This window comes from Sebastes umbrosus, chromosome 13 (assembly GCF_015220745.1).
Source record: "Sebastes umbrosus isolate fSebUmb1 chromosome 13, fSebUmb1.pri, whole genome shotgun sequence".
Lineage (NCBI taxonomy): Eukaryota > Metazoa > Chordata > Actinopteri > Perciformes > Sebastidae > Sebastes > Sebastes umbrosus.
The window spans coordinates 3,320,162-3,345,968 of NC_051281.1; the positions used below are offsets into that span (position 1 = coordinate 3,320,162).

At 38.6% G+C, this 25,807-nt stretch overlaps 2 protein-coding genes across 7 annotated transcripts in view; one reads left to right on the forward strand and one right to left on the reverse strand.

The window, feature by feature from the left end:
• LOC119499822 (trace amine-associated receptor 13c-like) overlaps positions 1-25,807 on the forward strand; it is a 978,627-nt gene that overhangs the window by 23,455 nt on the left and 929,365 nt on the right. The window lies entirely within an intron of this gene.
• parp4 (poly (ADP-ribose) polymerase family, member 4) overlaps positions 1-25,807 on the reverse strand; it is a 37,964-nt gene that overhangs the window by 2,886 nt on the left and 9,271 nt on the right. The window contains exons 11-44 of one of the 6 annotated variants that reach the window (XM_037788999.1): positions 25,451-25,582; positions 24,190-24,288; positions 23,828-24,011; positions 23,580-23,721; positions 22,313-22,461; positions 22,004-22,135; positions 21,365-21,451; positions 20,172-20,336; positions 18,947-18,984; positions 18,594-18,675; positions 16,425-16,562; positions 15,134-15,323; positions 13,275-13,339; positions 11,988-12,175; positions 11,699-11,798; positions 10,340-10,510; positions 9,345-9,425; positions 8,878-8,958; positions 8,695-8,790; positions 8,443-8,580; positions 8,094-8,150; positions 7,925-7,978; positions 6,836-6,916; positions 6,363-6,449; positions 5,907-5,960; positions 4,817-4,897; positions 4,344-4,430; positions 3,888-3,941; positions 2,179-2,845; positions 1,566-1,956; positions 1,317-1,343; positions 1,151-1,217; positions 854-956; positions 547-679 (exon numbers count right to left, since the gene is read on the reverse strand). In XM_037788999.1, coding sequence (XP_037644927.1) covers positions 547-679; positions 854-956; positions 1,151-1,217; positions 1,317-1,343; positions 1,566-1,956; positions 2,179-2,845; positions 3,888-3,941; positions 4,344-4,430; positions 4,817-4,897; positions 5,907-5,960; positions 6,363-6,449; positions 6,836-6,916; positions 7,925-7,978; positions 8,094-8,150; positions 8,443-8,580; positions 8,695-8,790; positions 8,878-8,958; positions 9,345-9,425; positions 10,340-10,510; positions 11,699-11,798; positions 11,988-12,175; positions 13,275-13,339; positions 15,134-15,323; positions 16,425-16,562; positions 18,594-18,675; positions 18,947-18,984; positions 20,172-20,336; positions 21,365-21,451; positions 22,004-22,135; positions 22,313-22,461; positions 23,580-23,721; positions 23,828-24,011; positions 24,190-24,288; positions 25,451-25,582 — 4,401 coding nt within the window. Of the gene's footprint in view, positions 1-546; positions 680-853; positions 957-1,150; positions 1,218-1,316; positions 1,344-1,565; positions 2,846-3,887; positions 3,942-4,056; positions 4,114-4,223; positions 4,281-4,343; positions 4,431-4,816; positions 4,898-5,906; positions 5,961-6,075; positions 6,133-6,362; positions 6,450-6,835; positions 6,917-7,924; positions 7,979-8,093; positions 8,151-8,442; positions 8,581-8,694; positions 8,791-8,877; positions 8,959-9,344; positions 9,426-10,339; positions 10,511-11,698; positions 11,799-11,987; positions 12,176-13,274; positions 13,340-15,133; positions 15,324-16,424; positions 16,563-18,593; positions 18,676-18,946; positions 18,985-20,171; positions 20,337-21,364; positions 21,452-22,003; positions 22,136-22,312; positions 22,462-23,579; positions 23,722-23,827; positions 24,012-24,189; positions 24,289-25,450; positions 25,583-25,807 lie in introns of all 6 variants that reach the window. The other 5 variants (XM_037789000.1, XM_037789002.1, XM_037789001.1 and 2 more) reach the window with 5 other exon arrangements.

Here is a 25,807-nt window from a genome sequence, read left to right on the forward strand (position 1 = left end):
TTTGGATTTAACATGTGAGGGTGCAAGTCATATCCACGCCAACCCTCCGCTGTTTTCTACTTGTTTAGTTTCGTTTCATAATCGTAAAAAAAATAAATTGCGATACATAGGTGAATTAATTTTTTTCCCATCCCTATTACCCTCTAGAATAATTAAAACATTTTTGCACTCCCAAAGACGATGTAGTCTAGTTCCAGTGATTACTTTGCATTTAGGACAATTTGGACATATTGATATAATTGATATATTGATTGCATATTCATATTCTGGAGGGCAATTGCAGAATAGCTTCCCATGTTTCTTTATCTATTGCCACCTTAAGCAGTGTACACCAAGTATTTGTTTTCTTGTACACAAAGTGCCCACATGTCATTCTAATTCAACCTCATGTGGCTCTTCATTAACATGAGACATCACACTTGTTTTTGTCCTGTTTTGAACATGTATCATGGTTGCATTGTGTGCCTAAAAGTTAAGACTCGGGTCATATTGTTTTAATTATTTGTTTCAGTGTCTTCATGTTTTTTTGAGTGGTTTTAGACAGACCTGGGCAGAGAGGAGTCATCCAGGCAGAAGAGGGTGCGGAGCAGTTTGCCCTCCTCCAGCTTCTCCACCCTCATCAGCTGCAGAACCAGAAGAGTCGCCAACAGCCTCAGGATGTCTGCATGGGCCCTCACACCTACACCACACACATACATATATGCTGTTACTATTACTTAAGCGAACAATGTGAATATGTCTGTTTCCACTCAATAACCCCAACCTTATAGTCCCAGAAAATTGGTCAAAATTATCTAAAATGACAAAACAATTTCCACTCTGAAGGTCTGAAACAGGTTCTGAGAGTTCTCACCTAGAGACTGGATGCCCTTGTTTTTCAGGAACACATTGGCGAAGAGGTCTACGTCGATATTCACGAGTTCACCCAGTTCAGTGGTGAACTCCCAGTAGCCGTCCTGCAACACGCAGACACATTTTTACATTTTTCGTTCTGTGCAAACTGGTAAGAACGTCAAAATCAAAGGATCAGAACTGATATACCTTTCTCATAGCTGGCATTTTAACTTGGCAGCAGGAGAAGCAAAGGCTTAATAATAATAATAATAATAATAATAATAAGCATACATTATTTTTATAAATCATATCTTACCGAATGCTGCATCTGGAAGATCTTTGTCCATCTGAGCTTCAACACTTCAGCATCTGCTGACTTTCTCCTGAAACAACATGATCACAGCAGGATAGTGAATAATGGCAACAGCTGATGTATATCAAAAATCACACAAAAGCATCCAGAAATGTAAACATAAACTCACACGTATGCTGACTTTCTCCTACTTCCACTTACATAGATGCACATGCACGTTTACATACAGGGGACATACAGGAATCATTTTCAGTTAACACATACAGATGTTTTCATTTTGTCAACCAGTTTTGCCATCATTTAAGTAAGAGTATTTTGACAACAACAACAACAACAACAACTAATATACAATAATTATTATCAGAGTTAAAGCATATCTTAAAAAGAAAAAAATAATTATAAATGTTTTGTGACTCACCTACAGAGTTGATAAACTCGTGAAGACAGAGGTTTGGAGTGCTCCTCGATTGAAGACTCTGTATACACAGATTGTGGTGGGCCCCGCAAAATAGAGGATCGAAGACCTGAGCGAATCATTCCCCTTCTAACAGACATTCCTTGAACAGGTTCAGGTTCACCCAGGGTCTGTATTTGCCTGGAAATAATAGCTGGAAAGTGTGCTTTAGGCATTGAGTTTGGAAATTCTGTTGATGTTGAACATTCTCGTGACATTGATAACACTGGTAACCTTTGTAACCTTTGTAAGCTTTGTATCTTTTCGTTTAACATTGGTTGATCCTGGACAAGGGATTGGACTTGAGGCAGAGAGCCACTGAAACCAGAACTTGACATTTGTTGAGCTGCAAAACCTGTTAGAGGTACTTGCATTCTTGTTTCCAAGCATTGATTCCGGGCAAGGGATCGGAATTGAGGCTGAGAGCCACTGAAAACAGAACCATACCGTCGTTGAGCTGCAAAACCTGCTAGACGTGCTTGCATGCTTGTTTGCAAGCATTGATCCTGGACAAGGGATTGGACTTGAGGCTGAGAGCCACTGAAACCAAAACCACACGGTCGTTGAGCTGCAAAACCTGCTGGAGGTGCTTGCATGCTTGTTTCCAAGCATTGATCCTGGACAAGGGATTGGACTTGAGGCTGAGAGCCACTGAAACCAAAACTTGACTGTTGTTGAGCTGCAAAACCTGCTGGAGGTGCTTGCTTGCTTTGTTTTATGGAAAGATCCCATCCAAGGGAGTTGACTTGAGGCTGAGAGCCACTGAAACTAAAACCTGAACATTTTTGTCGTGTTTGCAAGTTTTGTTTTTTGGAAATGTCCTGTTCAAGGGAGTGGCGTTGAGGCAGAGAGGCACTGAAACTTAAACCTGACCATTGTTGAGGTGCTTGCTTGCTTTGTTTTTCGGAAAGGTCCTGTTCAAGGGATTGGCCTTGAGGCAGAGAGCCACTGAATCCAAAACTTGTCTGTTGTCGAGCTGCAAAACCTGCTGGAGGTGCTTGCTTGCTTTGTTTTTTGGAACGGTCCCGCTCAAGGGATTGGCCTTCAAGCAGAGAGCAACCGAATAAAGGACTTGGCTGTTGTTGAGGGACCATTTGACTAGGAAGGAATGGACAAGGAGGAGGAGGAGGAGGAGGTGGAGGAGGAGGAGGAGGAGGAGCAGCAGCGGACGACCGATACACTATATGTCGTCTTTCCTTTAGCCTTGCCTCAAATAATGGTTTTATGGCTGAGGAAGTGGTACTCTACAAAAGAAGAGAAATAAAGAAAACAAAAAAGGTCAGAACCTTTTTTTTTTTTTTTTTTGCTAAAGAAAAAACAGAACTACTGATTTTTTTTTTTTTAACACCACTTAAAGTTCACAGACACGCACACACACACACCATTAATAAATGGCAAATTGATAGTTCATTAAAAATGTGTTAATAGTTATTTTACTGTTAACAAACAATGAAATAATAATTTTACTAATTATTAGTAATGCCATAATTTATGTTATTTTAACAGATTATTGTTACACACATTTTAACATTTTGTATACTATATTAAGTATTTGTTAATGATATTTGTAAAACATCTATAAACATTACATAGGTAGATATTTGTCATACTTTATCAATGGTTAATAATTGATTTCTGGCCCATCTATATATGTAATGTTTATACATGTTTTACAAACGATTTCTTAAAGGTTTACAAATCATTTGGTAATCATTAACAAATACTTAATATAGTATAGAAAATGTTATTGCAACAATAAACTGTTAATAAATAGTCTAACAATGTAATCGGAATGTAATTGTTATCATCTATTATCAGCTATGATACAAAATAGAATTTATAAACTAATTATTTCACATTACACAAACTAATGATAAAATGACAGAAATTATTTCATTACTAATAATTAATAAAATTATTAATTATCATGTCATTGTTTATTAAATGTAAATTAACTTAAGTTTAACTAACTATCAATTTACCCTTTATAAATGATGGTTATTATATCAATCAAACTTTTGGTAATGTTCCCCGACGTCGCTGTGGTTTCACAATGACAACCCGCCTCTGCTGTCACATTAAATAGCTTTTTTTTTTTGTGAAGCACATGCAAGAAGAATTGAGTTAGTATTGTCAATAACTTTCACATACTGTAGTAATTTAAGATTCGTTAACCAATTATGTGTGAATAGTGAATAACCTTATTCTGATTCATTAAAAATAGCAGCTCTGTTGTTCCCCCAAAATAACAAATGTGCAGCTGCAGTTTTGCGTGAATGGACTAACCGTGGGTGAATAATGTGGAGAGATTGATTCATCCAGCACACAAGCTTCTTCTTCCTACAACAGAACAGAGAGAGAAATGCAGCTCTGAAAAGTGATAATTACTCAATCACAATAAGAAAAGTTGTGCTTTCCTTGCCCCATGATTACACTATACACAGTGTGACGTTACCATCAAATCACGAGCCTCAACAACCTCAGATTCTTCCTCCTCGCTTTCATCCATTCCCTAAAACAGAGAGACAAATGCAGCTCTGAAAAGTGACAATTACTCAATCACAAGAATAAAACTTGTGCTCTTCTTGCCCCATGATTACACTATACACAGTGTGACGTTACCACAAAACAACAAGCCATATCATCATCAGATTCTTCCTCCTCGCCTTCATTCATTATCTAAAACAGAGGGACAAATGCAGCTGGGTACAAATGGGTTGCTTTTGGCCTCGCTCAACACACCTCATGTTCAGCTTCGTCGGTATCAAGGCTTCCGTCTTCGTAATCTCGGATGAGGGCCCTTGCTTTGCGCTTGTGCTTGTAAAGAAACTGAACACACACAACAAAAAACACATCGTAATCATCGTAGCTGTGTGTGGCTGCTCAGATCAGCGCTGATCTTTGTGAATTGAACTGTTTTTGCAATGAGGCTCATTTACATATAAAGGGGCTGACTTTGCGCTAAATGTGTGCATATTACCTAACTTCAATACTTGCAAATTGCACAGGAGGATTGAGACGCTATTTGCTTGGCAGTGCAATTAGGGGTGCATTTCACACTTTGCGGATGCTTTGAGAATTACACGGTTTCTTTTGGTCTTTTTTTGCACAGATTTAGCGGCGGCGCAATCCTTTTGTGAATTTGTGCCTTAAATTATAGTGCAAATAGAAAGATTGACAGCAAGTACTGTTAGTATGAGTGTGTGTGTTCTTACTGTGCCCTTGGTCTTCTGCAGCTCACTGGTTGACACCATGGTTTTGAGCTCCTGACCACTCAGATTTCCAAGAAGGGTGGCCTGTGTGAAGTAACAATTGAGTATATGAGTCATTTATAAAAAGAAAAATGCCAAATATGTGCCGGTTAATAGCTTCTTAAAGGATAACTTTGGTATTTTCCAACCTTTGTTATTGTGTCATGTGACTCATGTGAAAACGTGAGTGAGAGTTGGAGAGAGGAGTGCTGGTGTTGTCAGAGTTTGTTGTGTTTGAGTACAGAAAGCGTATCTTAGTGTTATCTAAAAGATTTTCAATGTCATGGCTGAATATTTAGATGATTTCAACAATGTGGGTGCGACACAAGATTTCAGAACAAGACTTCTCAGAACAAGACAAACAATAACAAACAGATCGGATCAAGTGAAAGGTAAGAAAAGCGTTTCATTTCTCTCTAGGGTCCTTTCCATAATGTTGTCAGACACTTATAATAACAATCTGAGCAAAAGTCAGTGGCAAAAAACAAGCACTTTTAGTGGACGTACATTAACAGGGGGAAATTGCGTTTACATTACAGCCCGTTTCGAGGCTGCCGTATGCAGAGTTCTTCCTTAATACTGGACCAGTTTCAAAAATTGTTTTCCCCATTAGTCACTTAGACACAAAAACATGGGAAAATAAGGTTGATATAATAGGGATCCAGGTTGAAAAATACCAAAGTTACCCTTAAAATGTGCTGCTTTACTGCTTTAATGTAAATTAACTTAAGTTTAACTAACTATCAATTTACCCTTTATAAATGATGGTTATTATATCAATCAAACTTTTGGTAATGTTCCCCGACGTCGCTGTGGTTTCACAATGACAACCCGCCTCTGCTGTCACATTAAATAGCTTTTTTTTTGTGAAGCACATGCAAGAAGAATTGAGTTAGTATTGTCAATAACTTTCACATACTGTAGCAATTTAAGATTCGTTAACCAATTATGTGTGAATAGTGAATAACCTTATTCTGATTCATTAAAAATAGCAGCTCTGTTGTTCCCCCAAAATAACAAATGTGCAGCTGCAGTTTTGCGTGAATGGACTAACCGTGGGTGAATAATGTGGAGAGATTGATTCATCCAGCACACAAGCTTCTTCTTCCTACAACAGAACAGAGAGAGAAATGCAGCTCTGAAAAGTGATAATTACTCAATCACAATAAGAAAAGTTGTGCTTTCCTTGCCCCATGATTACACTATACACAGTGTGACGTTACCATCAAATCACAAGCCTCAACAACCTCAGATTCTTCCTCCTCGCTTTCATCCAGTCCCTAAAACAGAGAGACAAATGCAGCTCTGAAAAGTGACAATTACTCAATCACAAGAATAAAACTTGTGCTCTTCTTGCCCCATGATTACACTATACACAGTGTGACGTTACCACAAAACAACAAGCCATATCATCATCAGATTCTTCCTCCTCGCCTTCATTCATTATCTAAAACAGAGGGACAAATGCAGCTGGGTACAAATGGGTTGCTTTTGGCCTCGCTCAACACACCTCATGTTCAGCTTCGTCGGTATCAAGGCTTCCGTCTTCGTAATCTCGGATGAGGGCCCTTGCTTTGCGCTTGTGCTTGTAAAGAAACTGAACACACACAACAAAAAACACATCGTAATCATCGTAGCTGTGTGTGGCTGCTCAGATCAGCGCTGATCTTTGTGAATTGAACTGTTTTTGCAATGAGGCTCATTTACATATAAAGGGGCTGACTTTGCGCTAAATGTGTGCATATTACCTAACTTCAATACTTGCAAATTGCACAGGAGGATTGAGACGCTATTTGCTTGGCAGTGCAATTAGGGGTGCATTTCACACTTTGCGGATGCTTTGAGAATTACACGGTTTCTTTTGGTCTTTTTTTGCACAGATTTAGCGGCGGCGCAATCCTTTTGTGAATTTGTGCCTTAAATTATAGTGCAAATAGAAAGATTGACAGCAAGTACTGTTAGTATGAGTGTGTGTGTTCTTACTGTGCCCTTGGTCTTCTGCAGCTCACTGGTTGACACCATGGTTTTGAGCTCCTGACCACTCAGATTTCCAAGAAGGGTGGCCTGTGTGAAGTAACAATTGAGTATATGAGTCATTTATAAAAAGAAAAATGCCAAATATGTGCCGGTTAATAGCTTCTTAAAGGATAACTTTGGTATTTTCCAACCTTTGTTATTGTGTCATGTGACTCATGTGAAAACGTGAGTGAGAGTTGGAGAGAGGAGTGCTGGTGTTGTCAGAGTTTGTTGTGTTTGAGTACAGAAAGCGTATCTTAGTGTTATCTAAAAGATTTTCAATGTCATGGCTGAATATTTAGATGATTTCAACAATGTGGGTGCGACACAAGATTTCAGAACAAGACTTCTCAGAACAAGACAAACAATAACAAACAGATCGGATCAAGTGAAAGGTAAGAAAAGCGTTTCATTTCTCTCTAGGGTCCTTTCCATAATGTTGTCAGACACTTATAATAACAATCTGAGCAAAAGTCAGTGGCAAAAACAAGCACTTTTAGTGGACGTACATTAACAGGGGGAAATTGCGTTTACATTACAGCCCGTTTCGAGGCTGCCGTATGCAGAGTTCTTCCTTAATACTGGACCAGTTTCAAAAATTGTTTTCCCCATTAGTCACTTAGACACAAAAACATGGGAAAATAAGGTTGATATAATAGGGATCCAGGTTGAAAAATACCAAAGTTACCCTTAAAATGTGCTGCTTTACTGCTTTAATGTAAATTAACTTAAGTTTAACTAACTATCAATTTACCCTTTATAAATGATGGTTATTATATCAATCAAACTTTTGGTAATGTTCCCCGACGTCGCTGTGGTTTCACAATGACAACCCGCCTCTGCTGTCACATTAAATAGCTTTTTTTTTGTGAAGCACATGCAAGAAGAATTGAGTTAGTATTGTCAATAACTTTCACATACTGTAGCAATTTAAGATTCGTTAACCAATTATGTGTGAATAGTGAATAACCTTATTCTGATTCATTAAAAATAGCAGCTCTGTTGTTCCCCCAAAATAACAAATGTGCAGCTGCAGTTTTGCGTGAATGGACTAACCGTGGGTGAATAATGTGGAGAGATTGATTCATCCAGCACACAAGCTTCTTCTTCCTACAACAGAACAGAGAGAGAAATGCAGCTCTGAAAAGTGATAATTACTCAATCACAATAAGAAAAGTTGTGCTTTCCTTGCCCCATGATTACACTATACACAGTGTGACGTTACCATCAAATCACGAGCCTCACTGACCTCAGATTCTTCCTCCTCGCTTTCATCCATTCCCTAAAACAGAGAGACAAATGCAGCTCTGAAAAGTGATAATTACTCAATCACAATAAGAAAAGTTGTGCTTTCCTTGCCCCATGATTACACTATACACAGTGTGACGTTACCATCAAAGCACGAACCTCAATAACCTCAGATTCATCACAGAATGACAAACGCAGGATATTAGATTCTTCCCCGCAGTCCTCATCCTAAAACAGAGAGACAAATGTAACTCATAAAGGTGACAAAAGACAACAAGTCAATTTGCCCTTCCACCCGGATTACACTATACACAGTGTGAGGTTACCATCATATCATCGTCCCCAGACTTTCCCTCTTCGTCATCCTGAGGAGAAATCCAGCTGATGTAGGGGAGGAAGTCCACATCTTCCTCTGCGATCAACTTGGGGATGTCTGTGAAGCCCCCCTCTGTTTGTTCAGAGTCCTAAAATAAGGTGGATGAGTTTGGTTTGGAGCTACAAAACCTTCGAATCCAGGGTGTAAAGTGAGCGGGTGAGCGGGTGAAATGAATACAAATAACAGTATAAATGTAACAAACCCTTTCCTCGATGGCCACAAAGCTGGTGAACTGAGACAGGATGGAGAACTCTTTGCTTAACTCGATGATGAAGCGCTTCAACTCTGCTTTCTTGCCCTGGGAAAAGCAAAAGAAATCCAGGTCAACGTGTGGAGGTCAGAGTGGACGTCTAAGCTGGGTTGCTTTTGGCCTCGCTCAACACACCTCATGTTCAGCTTCATCGGTATCAAGGCTTCCGTCTTCGTAATCTCGGATGAGGGCCCTTGCTGTGAGCTTGTGAAGAAACTGAACACACACATCAAAAAACACATCGTAATCATCGTAGCTGTGTGTGGCTGCTCAGATCAGCGCTGATCTTTGTGAATTGAACTGTTTTTGCAATGAGGCTCATTTACATATAAAGGGGCTGACTTTGCGCTAAATGTGTGCATATTACCTAACTTCAATACTTGCAAATTGCACAGGAGGATTGAGACGCTATTTGCTTGGCAGTGCAATTAGGGGTGCATTTCACACTTTGCGGATGCTTTGAGAATTACACGGTTTCTTTTGGTCTTTTTTTGCACAGATTTAGCGGCGGCGCAATCCTTTTGTGAATTTGTGCCTTAAATTATAGTGCAAATAGAAAGATTGACAGCAAGTACTGTTAGTATGAGTGTGTGTGTTCTTACTGTGCCCTTGGTCTTCTGCAGCTCACTGGTTGACACCATGGTTTTGAGCTCTTGACCACTCAGATTTCCAAGAAGGGTGGCCTGTGTGAAGTAACAATTGAGTATATGAGTCATTTATAAAAAGAAAAATGCCAAATATGTGCTGGTTTATAGCTTCTTAAAGGATAACTTTGGTATTTTCCAACCTTTGTTATTGTGTCATGTGACTTGTTGTCGGTGAAAACGTGAGTGAGAGTTGGAGAGAGGAGTGCTGGTGTTGTCAGAGTTTGTTGTGTTTGAGTACAGAAAGCGTATCTTAGTGTTATCTAAAAGATTTTCAATGTCATGGCTGAATATTTAGATGATTTCAACAATGTGGGTGCGACACAAGATTTCAGAACAAGACTTCTCAGAACAAGACAAACAATAACAAACAGATCGGATCAAGTGAAAGGTAAGAAAAGCGTTTCATTTCTCTCTAGGGTCCTTTCCATAATGTTGTCAGACACTTATAATAACAATCTGAGCAAAAGTCAGTGGCAAAAACAAGCACTTTTAGTGGACGTACATTAACAGGGGGAAATTGCGTTTACATTACAGCCCGTTTCGAGGCTGCCGTATGCAGAGTTCTTCCTTAATACTGGACCAGTTTCAAAAATTGTTTTCCCCATTAGTCACTTGGACACAAAAACATGGGAAAATAAGGTTGATATAATAGGGATCCAGGTTGAAAAATACCAAAGTTACCCTTAAAATGTGCTGCTTTACTGTGTTTTATATCACTGTAAATTTAATATTGTTATGTTTTTGTTTTTAGGTCAAAGAAAACAAGCAATTTGAAGATCAACTTGAGCTTGTTTTGTATATTTGATACTATATATAGACTAAATTAACTGAAGAAAACAAATTGACAGATAAATTGATTAATCACAAAAAAAGAATAGTTAGTTACAGAGATTTAGAATAATACACACACTCAATTCAGCTGTCTGCAATCACGTATATAAATGGCGTACCTGAGTGCAGTGTGGCACAAAGCCGTAAACCAGAGTGTGGCAGTCATTGAACAGAGCATGGAGCTGCTTGGGAGCTTGCACAGGAGGGGGCGCCGTTGGGTTGAACTGCTGCCACTTTACTGACACTGAGCTGCAGCCGGGAGACGCCATACGCTTCACCTGACATGCCACCTGCCGCCAAAACAAAGTGTAAACCAGATGAATCAACGAAGGTGTTGTCATATAGGACTGGAAAGATCCTCTTCGGAAATTTAGCATATTTACAGAAAGACCAAAATTATAACAAATAAGGACATAAACAGATAAAACATGACCAATCACATATTGGGTTCATTTGAAGGTAAAATAGTGCAACAAACAAAAGGCCTAGTTGGAAACATTTGTAACATTAGTGCAGAAATGCTGATACATTAAAGGGACTCTATGTAAGAATCAAAAATATCTTGTTAACAGAGACACCTGTGGCCGTTAAGTCAACGAAGATCTGCGTCCTGTTGCTCGCGCTCACGCTTGTGCTCGCTCTACATAGACATAAACGAGCGTCGGTCAAAACAGTGAGGCGACACACGTCAGCTAAACACAATATCACTCTATATTTCAGCTGCTTGGCAGTAATGTTAGCTGACCAGACGGAGGTCTCTCCATGAATCGATGCTGATCCTAGTGTTAACTTCCTGATTCAGCCTACGGACCGCGGTCAGAAGGAACAGGGAGACACCGGAGTTTTGGTCGGAGACGATAATTTTACTCGCTCCGGAGCCCCGTCACTCCACTCAGCAGCAGGAAACGACACGGGAAACCTCTGTTGGTCTGGAGGAGCTGCAGCAGTTATTTCTGCACAAACGTCCACTGTACATTCACTAGATATTCTCAGAGCTAAACTGACTCTTCTGCAGTGTGGTGTGCGCGCACGCACGTGAGAGGTGGAGCGAGTGAGAACGGGCGCGGTGTGTGAGTGAAGGCAAGCAGGCAGAGGAGCAGACACAGCATCAACTCCAGTCCTGCAGACCAAAGCTACGGTCTCCCCTGCGTCTTCTGGCCGCGGTCGGGGGGCCGAAGCAGGAAGAGTTGACACTGTTTTACAAGACGGGCTTCACTAGATATAACTTTGCTGTTTTGGTGCTTCCGTGTAGTTTGTGTTGGAACAGCGTAGCCACACGGGAGCGCGCATGGGACACCAACCCGCAATGATTTATAAGAGTGTAAGTGTAAGAAGTTACAAACAGTACCTTTAAGTTTGAATCATTTCTCTTAATTGTTTCATCATAATTCACTAACAAATGAGTGTACGGAAAATGTTGAAAAATCTGAATATACTGTATGCTCATCTGTGATTGATCAAAGTTCAGTCAGTCTCACCTTCTCTTCCCAGTTGTGTTTGGTTTTTGTGTCGAAGAATTCGAAGGCTCCGCCTCCTGCCTGGGCCAGGGCTCTCAGCATGTGCCGATTGGCTGTCGCGCTGAAATGACAAAGAAACGTAAACACGCACCTTTAAAATGTCTGTAATCAAATGCCGTATATTAAAAACGTTCATGTAAATGTATTCGTCATTAGAGCTTAGAGAGTTTTAACTTGTCTGTATAAATCAAAAGTCGATATTTTCAAACCGCCCCGTGACCTATGACCCCCCCCCTCGACCCGTTCAGACCTGAGGCCGCATGTGAAGAGGCGGCTGTGCTGGGCGTTGTCTCTGACCAGCTTCAAGGTGAGCTCTGCATTCTGGATGTGGCCGTCCGACAGCAGCAGCAGGTTCCTGACGCCGCGGGACGGAGGCAGCAGGCTGAGAGCTCGCAGGGGCCGCCACAGCTCAGTGCTGCCCCCTACTGGAGGGGAGAGCTGATAGGAGGGAGAGGAACAGAGCTTTCTGAACACACGGGTATATGCTGCGTTCACGTCATTTTACTTCACCATATTTACAAGCAGCTAAGTGGGAAAAATCGTTAACGTCAGCCCCCAACTTTTCACACAAATTACTTTTGTTTACCACAAATTTAACTGCAAAAAAAGTACATTATAGTTTAGTATAGTAAAAATATAATATTATTACAGTAGAGTAATACAGTAGTGGTGACTTTTGTGTAGTTTAGTTGATATTACAGTATATTAACTGAGGTCAGATACATTTCATGGTTTGAAATGTTATATAGCTTGTTATGCAATTGAACTTTAGAACTCCGTTAATCACAGAAAAATAGTAAATCATTTAAAGACCAAATTTTGTATTTAAAAAAAAGAGCTCTGCCGCAACACGATTCATTATTCCACACAACGATGGCTTTTACAGTCTGAAAAATCTGCCAGTCAAAACCATAGACTGTATATAAGAAGTGGACGTAATAGTGATGTCACCCATTGGTTTGTGGTCTGCCGTTTTGAAGCCTTGAGTTCGGCATTTCGGCCGTCGCCATCTTGGTTATTTGCAACCAGAACTGACACGAGACGGTGGAGCTAAGTACAACCGAACGCTGAATAAGACATTTTTTAGGTGACCATAAAGGTTATGATAAACTTTCATGAAGTGAAAACACTGTGAAAGGATTAAAGTTGTAAGATGAAAACACGGACAACTCCCAGACTGGACAACGCCGTGGTAACGACCTGTCAATCACAAGGTAGCCACGCCCTAAAGCATCCCCTGCTTTATGGTCTATTTGACTCTAAATGGAACCATAATTTACTAAATGAACATCATGCTGTATTGAAGAAGACTTGAAACTAGCGATTGAGACCATAAACTCATGTTTACAATGTTTACTGAGGTAATAAATCAAGTGAGAAGTAGGCTCATTTTCTCATAGATTTCTATACAATCAGACTTCTTTCTGCAACCAGAGGAGTCGCCCCCTGCTGACTGTTAGAGAAAATGCAGGTTTAAGACACTTCAGCTTTGGCTTCATTTTTCAGACCCCGGAGTTGCCCACTGGTCAAAACCCACCTTGATGAGGCTCTCGGCTCCGGCCTTAACGAGCGGCTGTGCTGTCAGGAAAGCTTCTGTGTAATCTGACAGACAAAAACACAGTAAAAGTCAGAAAAATTATGACTGCTAACTAACTGTAGTCATGAGCTACTTTAGCAAAATATTCAGTAGGATGATGATCTATGAGAAACTGATTGAACAGGTTTAAACTATAAACAGAGTTTGGTTTATAAAGAGGAAACTTTCATGTAACAGGAGAGTTAACTTTACATGGTCGGAGAGTCTCCAGATAAAAGTTCTCTTGTACCAATGGGAATAATCTTAATACCACATGCTGTACGTCAGTGGTTCCCAACCTGGGGTCCCCGATAGGGATGTGCATTCCAAGCAAAAATACTATTCGAAAATCACTAGGAATTAGTCAATTATTATTCGAATAATCGCTGCATAATGCGTAACGTTACTACCAGGCAGCGTCTGCGACGGTTAATACAAGGGAAATATATATTTTTTAAGACGGGACAAATAGTCGCATGAACTATTCCATTTTTTATAATTTAACGACTATTCGAAAAATCGAGAATCATGACTCATCCATAGTCCCTGGGCCCCTTACGAGGGCGTCAAAGATCACAGAGGGTGCCTGAGGATTTGTCTGCTCAGAGGTTGTCAAACTTAGGTTTGCTCATGTATAACTAAAATCACAACACACTTACTGGATAATTTATACAAAAGTCTGCATATAAAACTATTTAAAGAGATACATTTTTTTGATACTTAGTAGCAAAATCTAACAAAATATTCTGCTGCAATCCATATTTGTTGGAGTTAAGCATTTAAAAAAAAAACATTTTCACTGTGGTCAAAAAAACTATTTGCTCTCCCACTTCACGCACACAAAGGGAGGCCTGCACCTGTATTAACAGGGTGGTGTAGCAGCAATTTAACAACACCATAAATTACGTTTATTTAACCACAATAACAAAAAAAAATATTTTTCGGCTCTAACACCATAGTAAACTAGACAAAAGTGAGCATAGCTCACATAACCCCGCTCACTGCTTGACACCTACTAAAGTAGGGCCAAAAGTTTTGCCCTTTTGAAACTAATGGAACGAGTTCTACTCCGGAAACAAAATTGAAGTAGAAAAAAATCGCAGTTTTTGGCCAAAATTTCAAAAACTTTGGGGACAAAGTGAGTCTTTGGGCGAAAGTGTGACATGCGAACGGACGGAAGGACGGACAGGCTGAGCGCTGTATACCCCCGACTACGTTGTTGCGAGGGTATAATTTATTAAGTTGTTTCAAAAAAAGAGATCATATTATGTATATTAAGTCAAGACGTCATCATTTTATTTTTTTTAGTTTTATTCATCAAAGAAAGTTAATTTAATAAAAAAGACTTACTAATTTAATACACTGAATCACTTTATTCAAACTGAGGATTTTGTTTGAAGATTTGTAATTCTTCTTTTAGGGTGATGACATCGGGGAGCTCAGCTTTTCTTAGATACAAGTAGGGGGGGGCTTCAAGGAAAATAGGTTGGGAACCACTACCGTCTGTGATACTCACGTGAGATGAAGTGCTCAAACACTTTAGATTAACAAAACCAAAGAAGTGCTGGTTTAATTCATTTATTCATGGATAGCATTTTTATTCCATAATGCATTGAGGATTTTCTTGAGCTTTTAAATTTTCGTTTTAATTTCATGCAGTCTAATCAGATCTGTCATGTTCAATTTTAGCTTCCTCCTTAATGGTGAGATAGTTTTACTTCATGTCACTTTGCCAACTTGTACTTCCTCTGTCTGTTTTATGCTTTATCAAAACATAGACAAAAAAATGTAATAAAAAAAAAAAAAGGATTCTAACTGACCTGTGCCGAAGAAAATGATATTGAGCTTGACGTTGCGGTCGAGGGTTTTGAGGACCTGCCGGGCGATTCTCTGGGCCATGCGGAGAGACTCTCCCTTCATGGACTCAGACGTGTCCAGCAACAGGACGACTTCATCGGATGCTGAAGTTGAGTTGACTTCAAAGTCTGGATAAAAGACCAACATGCTGGCCTGCAGGAGAGAGCGAGAGATGGTTGAAAAAATAAATAAATAAAGTAACACAGAGTGAGAGAAAGAGAGGAGACAGACCTACACTGGACCTATACTTGCAATGTATCTTTATTGCTTCATTATATATAGTTGTCAGTGCTCAAAGAGGGCCAGTACTCTTCACTCACTTCTACATTTTACTCCTTGGCAAACCGTGACTTTTTCTTGCGCATCATCCGGTACTCTTTTCTGCCCTCTCCGTATCAGGTTCTCTGGGAGATTCATTATGGAGATTCATAATGGCGCAGCGTCAGCGTGTTTGTGCCGCGTGGGTTCACATAGGGAATGGAAGCGCCGCACTGAAACCTGGCTGTTCACATCAGAAGCGCATTTCTCTGCACTGGTCAACAAGCGCTCTCTCTCTCTCTTACATATAATATATAATTTATATCGTTTGTCATATCAGTGTGTTTTCTTGCCAGATTCGCTAAGCCGTATGAACATAAAAACTATGAGGAGAGCACCTGGACGAGCCGAGTGTGCTGTAATACCTGCCCCCCATCCACAGTGAGAAAGAAAAAAGCGGTAGATGACGGGATGACAGACAACGTAGTGTAACGTTATACAGACATAACAAGGCTGCTGATTGAGAGAGGCATCCGCCGATACGTTACACGGAAACACACCGTGTTAATAACAAGCCGACCACCTCACGGTACAGCTGTGAGCTGTGATCTGTTTTTAAAGTCACGCGTTGGTGGAGGTCTGCGCTCTCCGAGTGCAATTCTAGTTTATTAATACAATGTTCACGCCCTTTTTGTAAAATAATTAGTGAACTGTTTTTTAAAACTTTTTTTTTTTTTAATTTGTGAACAAATATAATTAATGAAACATTATTATATTATGATATTATTAATAGATATATAGTTTTCTGAATCTTCCCTTTTGATTTACAGAATATGACATTTCCAGAAGAATTAAATGTTCAGACGAAGGCTGTGATAAATCATAAAATAACCATTTAATTAGTAATAGAATACTTGTCTGTCACGGTGGCAGGCAGTGAAAAATTGAATGTGTGAATTTCAGCTCATGCACGGAGGCATTAAAAGACAGACAGACCTGGCTGTCCTTGTCAGGGTGTTTCTCGACCCACATCCTGGGTAGGTGGACCTCAGACAGAGTGACTGACAGCTGGAAACCTTCTTGACCCATGACCTCTCCTGGCAGCACGCTCACCACAGCCTTACAGTCTGTTTTCTATAGGATCACCCACACACACACACACACACACACACACACACACATACACATAGAAAAGAGAATATGATAAACATGAGGAAGAGGAAAGGGACTAGGTTTGCAAGTAATGATTACTTTTTAATGGATTATATTATCAAGCATAGATCCAGTAACTCAACTTTAGTATTGTAGGGACCCACCAAGATGACTGGTGGCAGGTGACCACATGAACTCAGTAACATGATCCTTGAACCATGGATTCAGCTCAGCTCAGCTAGCCATTGGCTGAGGACTCAGTGGCCATTGGCTGAGAGCTCAGTAGCCATTGGCTACTGTAGCATTCACACAGAGGTGTAAAATTCACCCAGGACAAAACCAGAGGAATCTCTTTGTTCCCTCTCTTTCTTCACCTTCTCCTCTCACCTCCTGACCTGTGGAGGTGAGCTGCTGCTCTCCAGAACAGAAGCTGCAAGGCAGCTTTGCTCTGATCTTATGGCCTGTTAGGAAACAGCCATAAGAACACAAGGAACCTCTAAGGCAGAGGACGCGAGAGCCTGCCTTTTTACCAACTAACTTCAAACAACAACCGCAAGGAAGTTAGCACCAAGCTATCAAGCTGCTGGGAAGAAGTATTGGAGCGATCAGCTTCCTCCAATCTGCACAGCAAAGACGACATCTTTGACTTGGAACCACAACTTCAACACATGGAATTACAAACCCTTTTCTTCCATGGATTGGTAACGTACTGGGCTTACTTTAGCAGTAGCAATTGCACATGGCTGAGCAAGACTGTTCAACTTTGATGTCTAGGATGTACTTGTATTGATTTGGTTTAATGTTATTCATTGAGTTTGACGGTTGTGATATTATTTGTATTTGATATTTGGGTAGGTGGCTTCGCCACATCTGATGTGTTTAGTTTATGCTTCACATAGACAAGGTCTTGCATGCAAACTAACCATCTTTTCTAACCCACTGCATATCTAACACACATTAAGATCACATACAGAAACTGTGAATTAGTTAAACATAAACATATAGCTTCAGATAATCTTAACCCCCACATCACCCCCTCTCCTCTAGTTAGATTAATATTGTGTTTTAAACCTTTATTATCTTGTAAATAAATGTTTGTGGAATATACATGCTGGTCTGTATTCTAAAAAAGAATTAACAAATTAAATATTAATCCCTCAATAAATAGCTCAAATTAAAAAGTGATTTACAAAAACACTATAATAAGCAGCCAATAAGCTATTGGATTAGCTAATACTTTTAGTAAAAGCATCAGGGAAATGCTAATTATAAATGCTTGATTAAAAACCTGTATTCTTAATTCGATTTGTGAATCCAATTATTTATTTATTTCTCTTTTTAAACTGCATTTTCAAATAGAATTTTAAATTCCATTATTTATTTATGAATTCATTAATGTATTTTTAAATGATGTACTTATTGACTGTTTAATGGTGTTTATTAATTTGAACAATTTATTGATGGATCAATATTTCATTTGTAAATTCTTTGTATAATTCTTCTTTTGTGTGGGTTACTGGACAATATTTGTCATTGTTTTGTGTTGTTAATTGGTTTCCAATAATAAATATATACATGCATTAAGCAACACACTACCATGTTGATAAGAGTATTAACTACTTGACAAATCTGCCTTTGAAGTACATTTTGAACCTATACAAAATGTGTGATTAATTTGCGATTAATCATGATTACCTATGGACAACCATGCGATTAATCGCGATTAAACATTTTAATCGACTGATCAATTTAATCAATATGCAGGTTGTACAAAGTGAAACAGCTTCAACATCAAAACTCCAAACAATTTCTAGAACTTAATCCTTGACTCATTTTGAATATTAAGGCATTTTGCGTATTTTGGTGGACGTTTGCCTGCATTTTTGCTTAATTTCCAAACTTATGAAGTCCAGAGAAAAAAACCCCAGTGAGACAGAGGAAATAATATGAATAACAATATCTAAATAGTCCACAAAATATATGATTAATAAAATGTGAAAACACCCAAATTACCTTGATCTTGACTTTGTGAGTGATGCACTGCAGGTTGGTGATCTCATGGGGCATCTCAACTGACATGTCCAGGGTGAACTCTCTGAGGAAGTGTGCATTATAAAAAACAATATCGGGAACACAGGCAAACACTGGAAGGACAACACACATTTCTATCAAAAAATCTTGCTGCATAAATGAAAACTAATTAAGTGATTAATAAAAGTATCATTGATGAATTATTTGTGGATCGACAAAGTCAAAAGTTCCAAAGCTTCACCACACTACACCACTGAGCATTCAGCTCTAAAGATGGAGTCTTTAGAGTCTTAATAAATTGCATTAACATAGTCAAAATACATAACAAAGCTCACCTCGCCTCATCAGTCACACACACCTTCTCCACAGTGACCTATTGAGCAATGGAAAACACACAAAAACAATGAAGTCATTTTGCTTTTCAATGCAGAGCACCGCACATAACCAAGATAGAAAGACACAAGCCAAATACCGCAAAATAAATACAGAAACAAAAACAGTAACACTTGGCCTCAGTTTATAATTTCTTCTGTGATGAATGGTTCATGCAAAAGTAAGATAGCTTGATGAAGGCAAACTAAAACCAAACCAAATACTGCAGGCAAGTCCCGCTTTATTTGATATGTTATACATTGACTTAGCTAGACAACACATAAACATCCACCAAAGGGAAAATAAGGAGAAGAAATTAAGGCAAGACACAACAGGCATGTAGTGCACTGGTCAATTTTAAAGCTATTTTGCTTCCATAACATGTCATCTTTCAGACTAGTGGAAAGAAAACATCCAAAATATACATTTTATCTATTTGTATCTGTAGATTTCTCTTAAATTCACCAAAATTTAGCATTAGATAATGCCTCATTTGCATATTTAAACATAGAATTTCAGAAAACTTGTCATATAGAAAAATAATTGTCTTATCGTAAGCATAAAGTAGTAGTAAGTAAGTAAGTAAGTGTTTATTTAATGTCTCCATGACTTCATGCATTATTTTTATTTTTTCATTCATGAATTTTCAGTACAAATGCAAAAACTAACATCACTAATTCTTTCTGTCCGTCGTCCACCATGTTTGCTTTCTGATTTATGGAGTGATACAAAGAGATATCCAAAATTCCCTCCGTAAAAACATTTGACTCTACTATCTCAACAAAATGAAAAAATAATTTTGAAACTGTATCCAATGTTCAGATTTTCGGGTTCTGGAAATGTATGCAAATTAGCACACATTTAATAGGATATGCCTCATTTGCATATTTAAACATAACATTTCAGAAAACTTGTAATACAAAAAATATTTGTCTCGAGGTAAGTAATCAACTGGGGAAGTTTCATGGTGATATCTATTAGTTACATTTTTTACTTCTGTAGTGTATCTCCTTCAAGAAATCACAATGATGCAAATACATGTATACATATCACACTTTGCCCTTTGATTGTTTTCTTGCATTTTCTCACTATTGACAGCCTGCAGCTGCAGAATAAGAACTGATACTTATAGGAGGGATATTTTTAGTTTTTTGTTTGGACCTCCCGTCCCGTCTAGTCTCTCCTTACTTGTGTGGTCTGGTTGAGCGCTGCACTCTCCTGCCACGGAGCCACACTCCCAGGCAGGGAGAAGAGGATACTCCCGTCCCTGACGATCAGCTCAGACACAAAGGTAACTTTAATGAGGACAGTCGCACCGGGTGGCAGATTTCCCACACTGATGGTGAACACATCCTGCAGTGAGCACAAAAACAACATCACAACCAGTGTAGAAATAGAAATGCAAAGTAGGATGAGGAGCTATTTTGGGCACCTCTGGTTCCAGAAGTCCTGTTCATTTTTTTCACAGACAAAGTTGCACAGGGTATCAACAACTGCATTAGAAAACATCTGGTTATTTAATCCAAAATAGAAGGTAGGGGGAGAAGTTAACTACAACTTCCAAGGTGCATTTTTAATGTTTGAGTCAACCTTGGTTGAATTCAGCAATAATGGCGCTGTGATTTGTTAACAGCTATGGTTACGTTCCAAATTGCATATTTTTTTTTAAAACTTTAAGCACAAACTACAGCTGCCCTCACAAAGTATGTACTGTTGCATGCAGTACGCATACAATTGGGACATAATACTTTTACGCCTAACATTACACCTTGAACTTTGACCTCCTCGCTCATATATCCACTGAGCAGAGGATTGTGGGTCAGAATAGCTAAAAAAGCATGCTGGCTTGCATACTGCAAAATACGGCCGGATGCATCCTGGTATTTTTGGCACACTACATTTGACATACTATGTATTGGGACATACTAAATCTTTATACTAAATAGTATGGTAGTATGGCTGTTGGAGCGCACAGAAAGTGTTTTGAATTCGCCATCACTCTAATTCACGCCTTTCACTGGATTCTGCTTCAAGACAACGGCGGCTGAGGCTCATGGGTATTATAGTATTTACAGCTGTCCGCCATGCCACAGTGACAAAGTTGAAAAAATTGAAGCTGGTGGTCCTAACATAAACCTATATGATCGTTACATTATCTGAGGGAGTCCTGTGTTTCTATGATAAACACATTGATTCCCACTTCACAATTTATGTATCGTCAGTATCAATTTAATGATTTCATGACATCAATAAAGTGCTGTTGAAAAGGGTTGTAAATAATCTGGTATACTGATTGATCAGTCTTATATTGAATAGATATAGTGCTTGAATCAGCACGATGAAAGGTGTTGTTGTTGGTTGTGTGTAGAGGGTGGACATACGGGGGCATCCTGGTCCATGAGGTAGGCTCCATGGCCTTTCTCAATAGCCTGCTTGTACTCCTTGCGAGCCGTCTCTTTCTCCTTCACCTGAGATCCAAACATACACAAAAAAACAAATTTGGTTTTACAAATAATACATAATGTTGGTTTTATCCTGTGTGTTGTACTGGTGGGCAGGGTTCCCACACATTTTCATGGACAAAATGTCATGACTTTTCAAGGACCCATAATAAAATATCCATGACCATTCACAACATATAAGTACATAAAAAGAACTGTATAGTGTACTTTATTCAAATGTTTATTATTGTATGAAAATTAAACATGGTTATGTTCATATTCACTTAATATAATACAATGACTTCCAGTCAATCCAGGTCATCACTGTTACTTTACATTTGATATGATAACATGGATGCAAACTCCAAATGCCAACTTTTTAAATCTGGCTTTCATGAGAATATCAAACTGAACTTTCCTCATTTACAGAAGGATCATTTACAACATATTCTCAGTCAACTGCTGAGAATAGAGATAAATAATAAAGAAATAATATAATGAAGAAACAAGATGTTAGACGATAACGAAATGCAGTAAGTGGAGGTAAAAAAACAAACAAACAGATTTAAGTTACGTTACCTGTCCCACCACATGTTTCCCATTGATGAAAGCTTCAAATCCACACACTGCGGCAGAATCATCCAACGGGAAGACATACTTTGCCTCAATGGGCACAGAGCTCAGATTGGTGTATTTTTGGAAGATGATGACCTAAAAGAGGACAGGTTTTAGGGACAAATGTCAGTGCTTTATTTCAGATATGATCCAGGAAAAACTCAGCAGTTTGTAACAGATTTACATCCAGTATTCTGATGCATTTTAGGAGGTTGAATCGAATGAACCATCAGATCATCGAGCTGAAGACAAAAAGCTGTTTTTTTTTTTCACCTGAGAGAGCAGATCCAGCAGTTTGCACTTCACATGAACGGCCTGCAGAGGGAGCTGCTGACCAGAGCTGTCCAACAGTCCGGCTGTCACATCAGCAAGCGGGTTTTTAATGCTTTCAACCCCGTCACCCTCCAACATCGACTCCAGAGCTACACCACACACACAAAATGCCTGTTTGTTTGCATTGCAATCACAACAATACAGGAAATGTCTTGAAAAAAATATGAATTGAAAAAATTACAAGCACATTTAAAAATATGTAAAACCAAGTATTTCATGACATGGATGTGAAAAGAAAATCAGTGTCTCGTAAAACACAAAGAAATTGAAACAGAGACCAAAAGACTCTATTTTTATGTTTCTTCATAGTGCTTACAATAGATGTTACGTGGAATCAGTAAAGTGTATCTTATTTTATTCCACATCCATAATTGACAACAGTTACAAACTTGCAGGATTTCTTGGGGATCAGTTCAGCTACTTCGGCATGGAAATGTGATGAATTAGAATGATTTGCTGTGATGTGATTAGCAAACAAAACACCATCTCTAGTGATGATAGTTGGCAATTATATGGGATTGCCTTTGGGAAAAAAATCTGCAGACAATAATCAGTGCAGAAACATGTTTTTGTTTGCAATTATTTGCAAATGTCAGGGTTTCAAGTAGAGCTGCAATGATTGGTCGAACTATTCAGATAATCCATTAATCGTTAAAGTAATTTATTCATGCAAAAATGTCAGAAAATGCTGTTTTCTGACAAAACAAGATATTTAAAGACATCACATTGGACTTTGAGAAACTGGGATGGACATTTTTCCTTATTTTCTGACATTTTATAGACCAAACTATGAAATAATAGGAAAATAATAGGCAGATTAATCGATAATGAAAATGATCGTTAGTTACAGCCTTATTTTCAAGTAACACATATTAGACTATACTATAGTAGGTTTGACACATCCAGGATTTTACAGGCCAATAATGAAATACAAATCTTTAAACAGAAGATCCTTTCAATGCCAAAACACTGAAGAGATTCTGTGTCCGCTTGCCCAATCAGAAGTTTCCTCTCATTGAGTGGAAAAGCTAAAACTGCCTTTTTTTAAAAGGGAGCCAAAAGAGTCAAAGACATTTTTCAATCATGTTTCTATCCCTCAACTGAAAAGAAAACATCACGATCGCCACAAAACAAAGTGTGTTTTAATGAACCCTCAGAGGAACTACACCATTTTCATTTTTCATTTTTGCATTTATCCATTGCTTACCCTGGACAGAAGAGGGCAGAGCCGGCTCAGCTGAGGTGTCGATAGCAGGACTGAACTCCTTCAGTTGGTCTCCCTCGAGGCTGTACTGAATCACGTACTTCAATTTCACCTGATCAGGACTGTACACCACGTACTCATCGTCCTGGAGCACAGGTATCATTATAAATGTTAGTGTGCACACATGCAAAGACGTATAGATGTGTTAGGACTCAGCTATGTTAGATATTATCACACGCAAACACTCCTACCTCAAACTCAGAGTGAGTGTTCGGGGTGCAGCGGACCCCGTGCACGCTGTCGTGTCCCTCAGGAGCCTGGGTCAGAGTGATGTCTCTCTTGTGGAGGTCCTCGCAACGTCCCAACGCCACATCACTCACCAACAGCAGCCGGGAGCCGTCTGTCTCACTGGGCTTGGAGTATTTCAGACTGGCGCTGTGGATGGAGAACATGGAAAACAAAAGACAACTAAGGACCACATGCTTTTGAAATTGTTGCTTTCACTTGATTTTTTTGTTTTTGTTTTAAGGCAATAAAACAGTATTGTATGGAAAATGCGGTTATATGTTTTTTTTGTGGAATAAACCCCGTCAATTTTAGATTTTCTACTAACCTAAAGGCATCACTAAAGTAGATTCCACTGCCCAGATTACCAACGTCCGTTCTCTCTATCCCATGATGCTCCTCTCCGACACGGGGCAGCAGCAGACCACTAAAGAGAGAGCGAAAACATCGAGTTACAAAATAAAAGTCCAAGTCACATTTCTTAATGGATTAGTTGAAGATGTACAGTAGACCTGCATTGTACTGTACCCATCAGGTTGTCAGCATTACTGTAACATCACATAACTAAGTAATATATGCATCTATAAATATTCAATATTCATTAACTGATTTAAATGGTGAATATGTTAAGAAGCGATCTACAGTATAAGACTACATACAGTATCTTTGCACTTTTGTCTTGGCTCCAAATAACAGGAGAGGAGCACTGCTTGAAGATTTTAACTTTATTTATCCATAAATCCTGTAGGGGGATGTCGGTAAAACTGCTCTTCATGAAATTGGTAGCCAATAATCCCGGCTTTTATTTTATTATTTTATTTCATATATATAAAATTAAATAAAATAATATCTTATTTTTATATATACACACATATATAATATATATGTATATATATATATATATACGTATATATATATGTATACATATACATATATACATATATATGTATATATATATACATATATATGTATATATGTATATGTATACATATATATACATATATATGTATACATATACATATGTATACATATATATATACATATATATATATGTATATATATATATATTTGACATATTTCTTAATCCCCTGGTCTCTATATCTGCTATATTTTATTATCCAGCACTATATCACTTTTTGCACTACATTCACATTTTTAACAGTTTTCTTCATCTCCTGGTATTTTTATATCTGGTATATTTTTTTATACTTTGTACTACTTACTTGTGTCTTTTTACTAATATGTTTGCACTATGGAACTGAGATGCTGGAAACTTGAATTTCCCTCGGGATCAATAATGTTACTATTTATCTATCTATCTATCTATCTATCTATCTATCTATCTATCTATCTATCTATGTATCTATCTATCTATATTAAAGCAAAATACATGTAGTAAATAATGTTCCTCTGGTGGTACATTCTCTTACTGCAGACAGTCTGGATTTTGTGCAAGAACACCAACAACAATATCACTTTGACTGATGAGGTGGATCTCAGGATGCTCAATTAGCTTAAATGGGATATATTTTATGAATGATAGGATATTTTTATCATGAAAGTATTCAGTGTATTTGTGTGTAACTCACCGAGACAGTACTCCCACAAAGTTGCTGGGGCTGGAGGAATGAAGGAGGGGCTTAATGTTCCCGACCTCCTTCTTAAACATCTGAAGCTCCACTCCTCTGCTGACACGCAGAACCTGTTGGACCTGCACCTTGCTGCAAAGCACGGATGGAAACATGGGCAGTGAGATGTGCACACAAAAATATACACATTTATATGTGTATATGGATGGACACTTCTGCCCACACTAAGGTTTAAAATGCACACAAAACACTGTGAAACACAAATCACATTGTGTTTCTGAGTTCTTGTTTTGTGGCACTTGGAGGCCATTTACCTTCATAACTACTCAGTACTATTTAAAGGTATATTTGTACAAT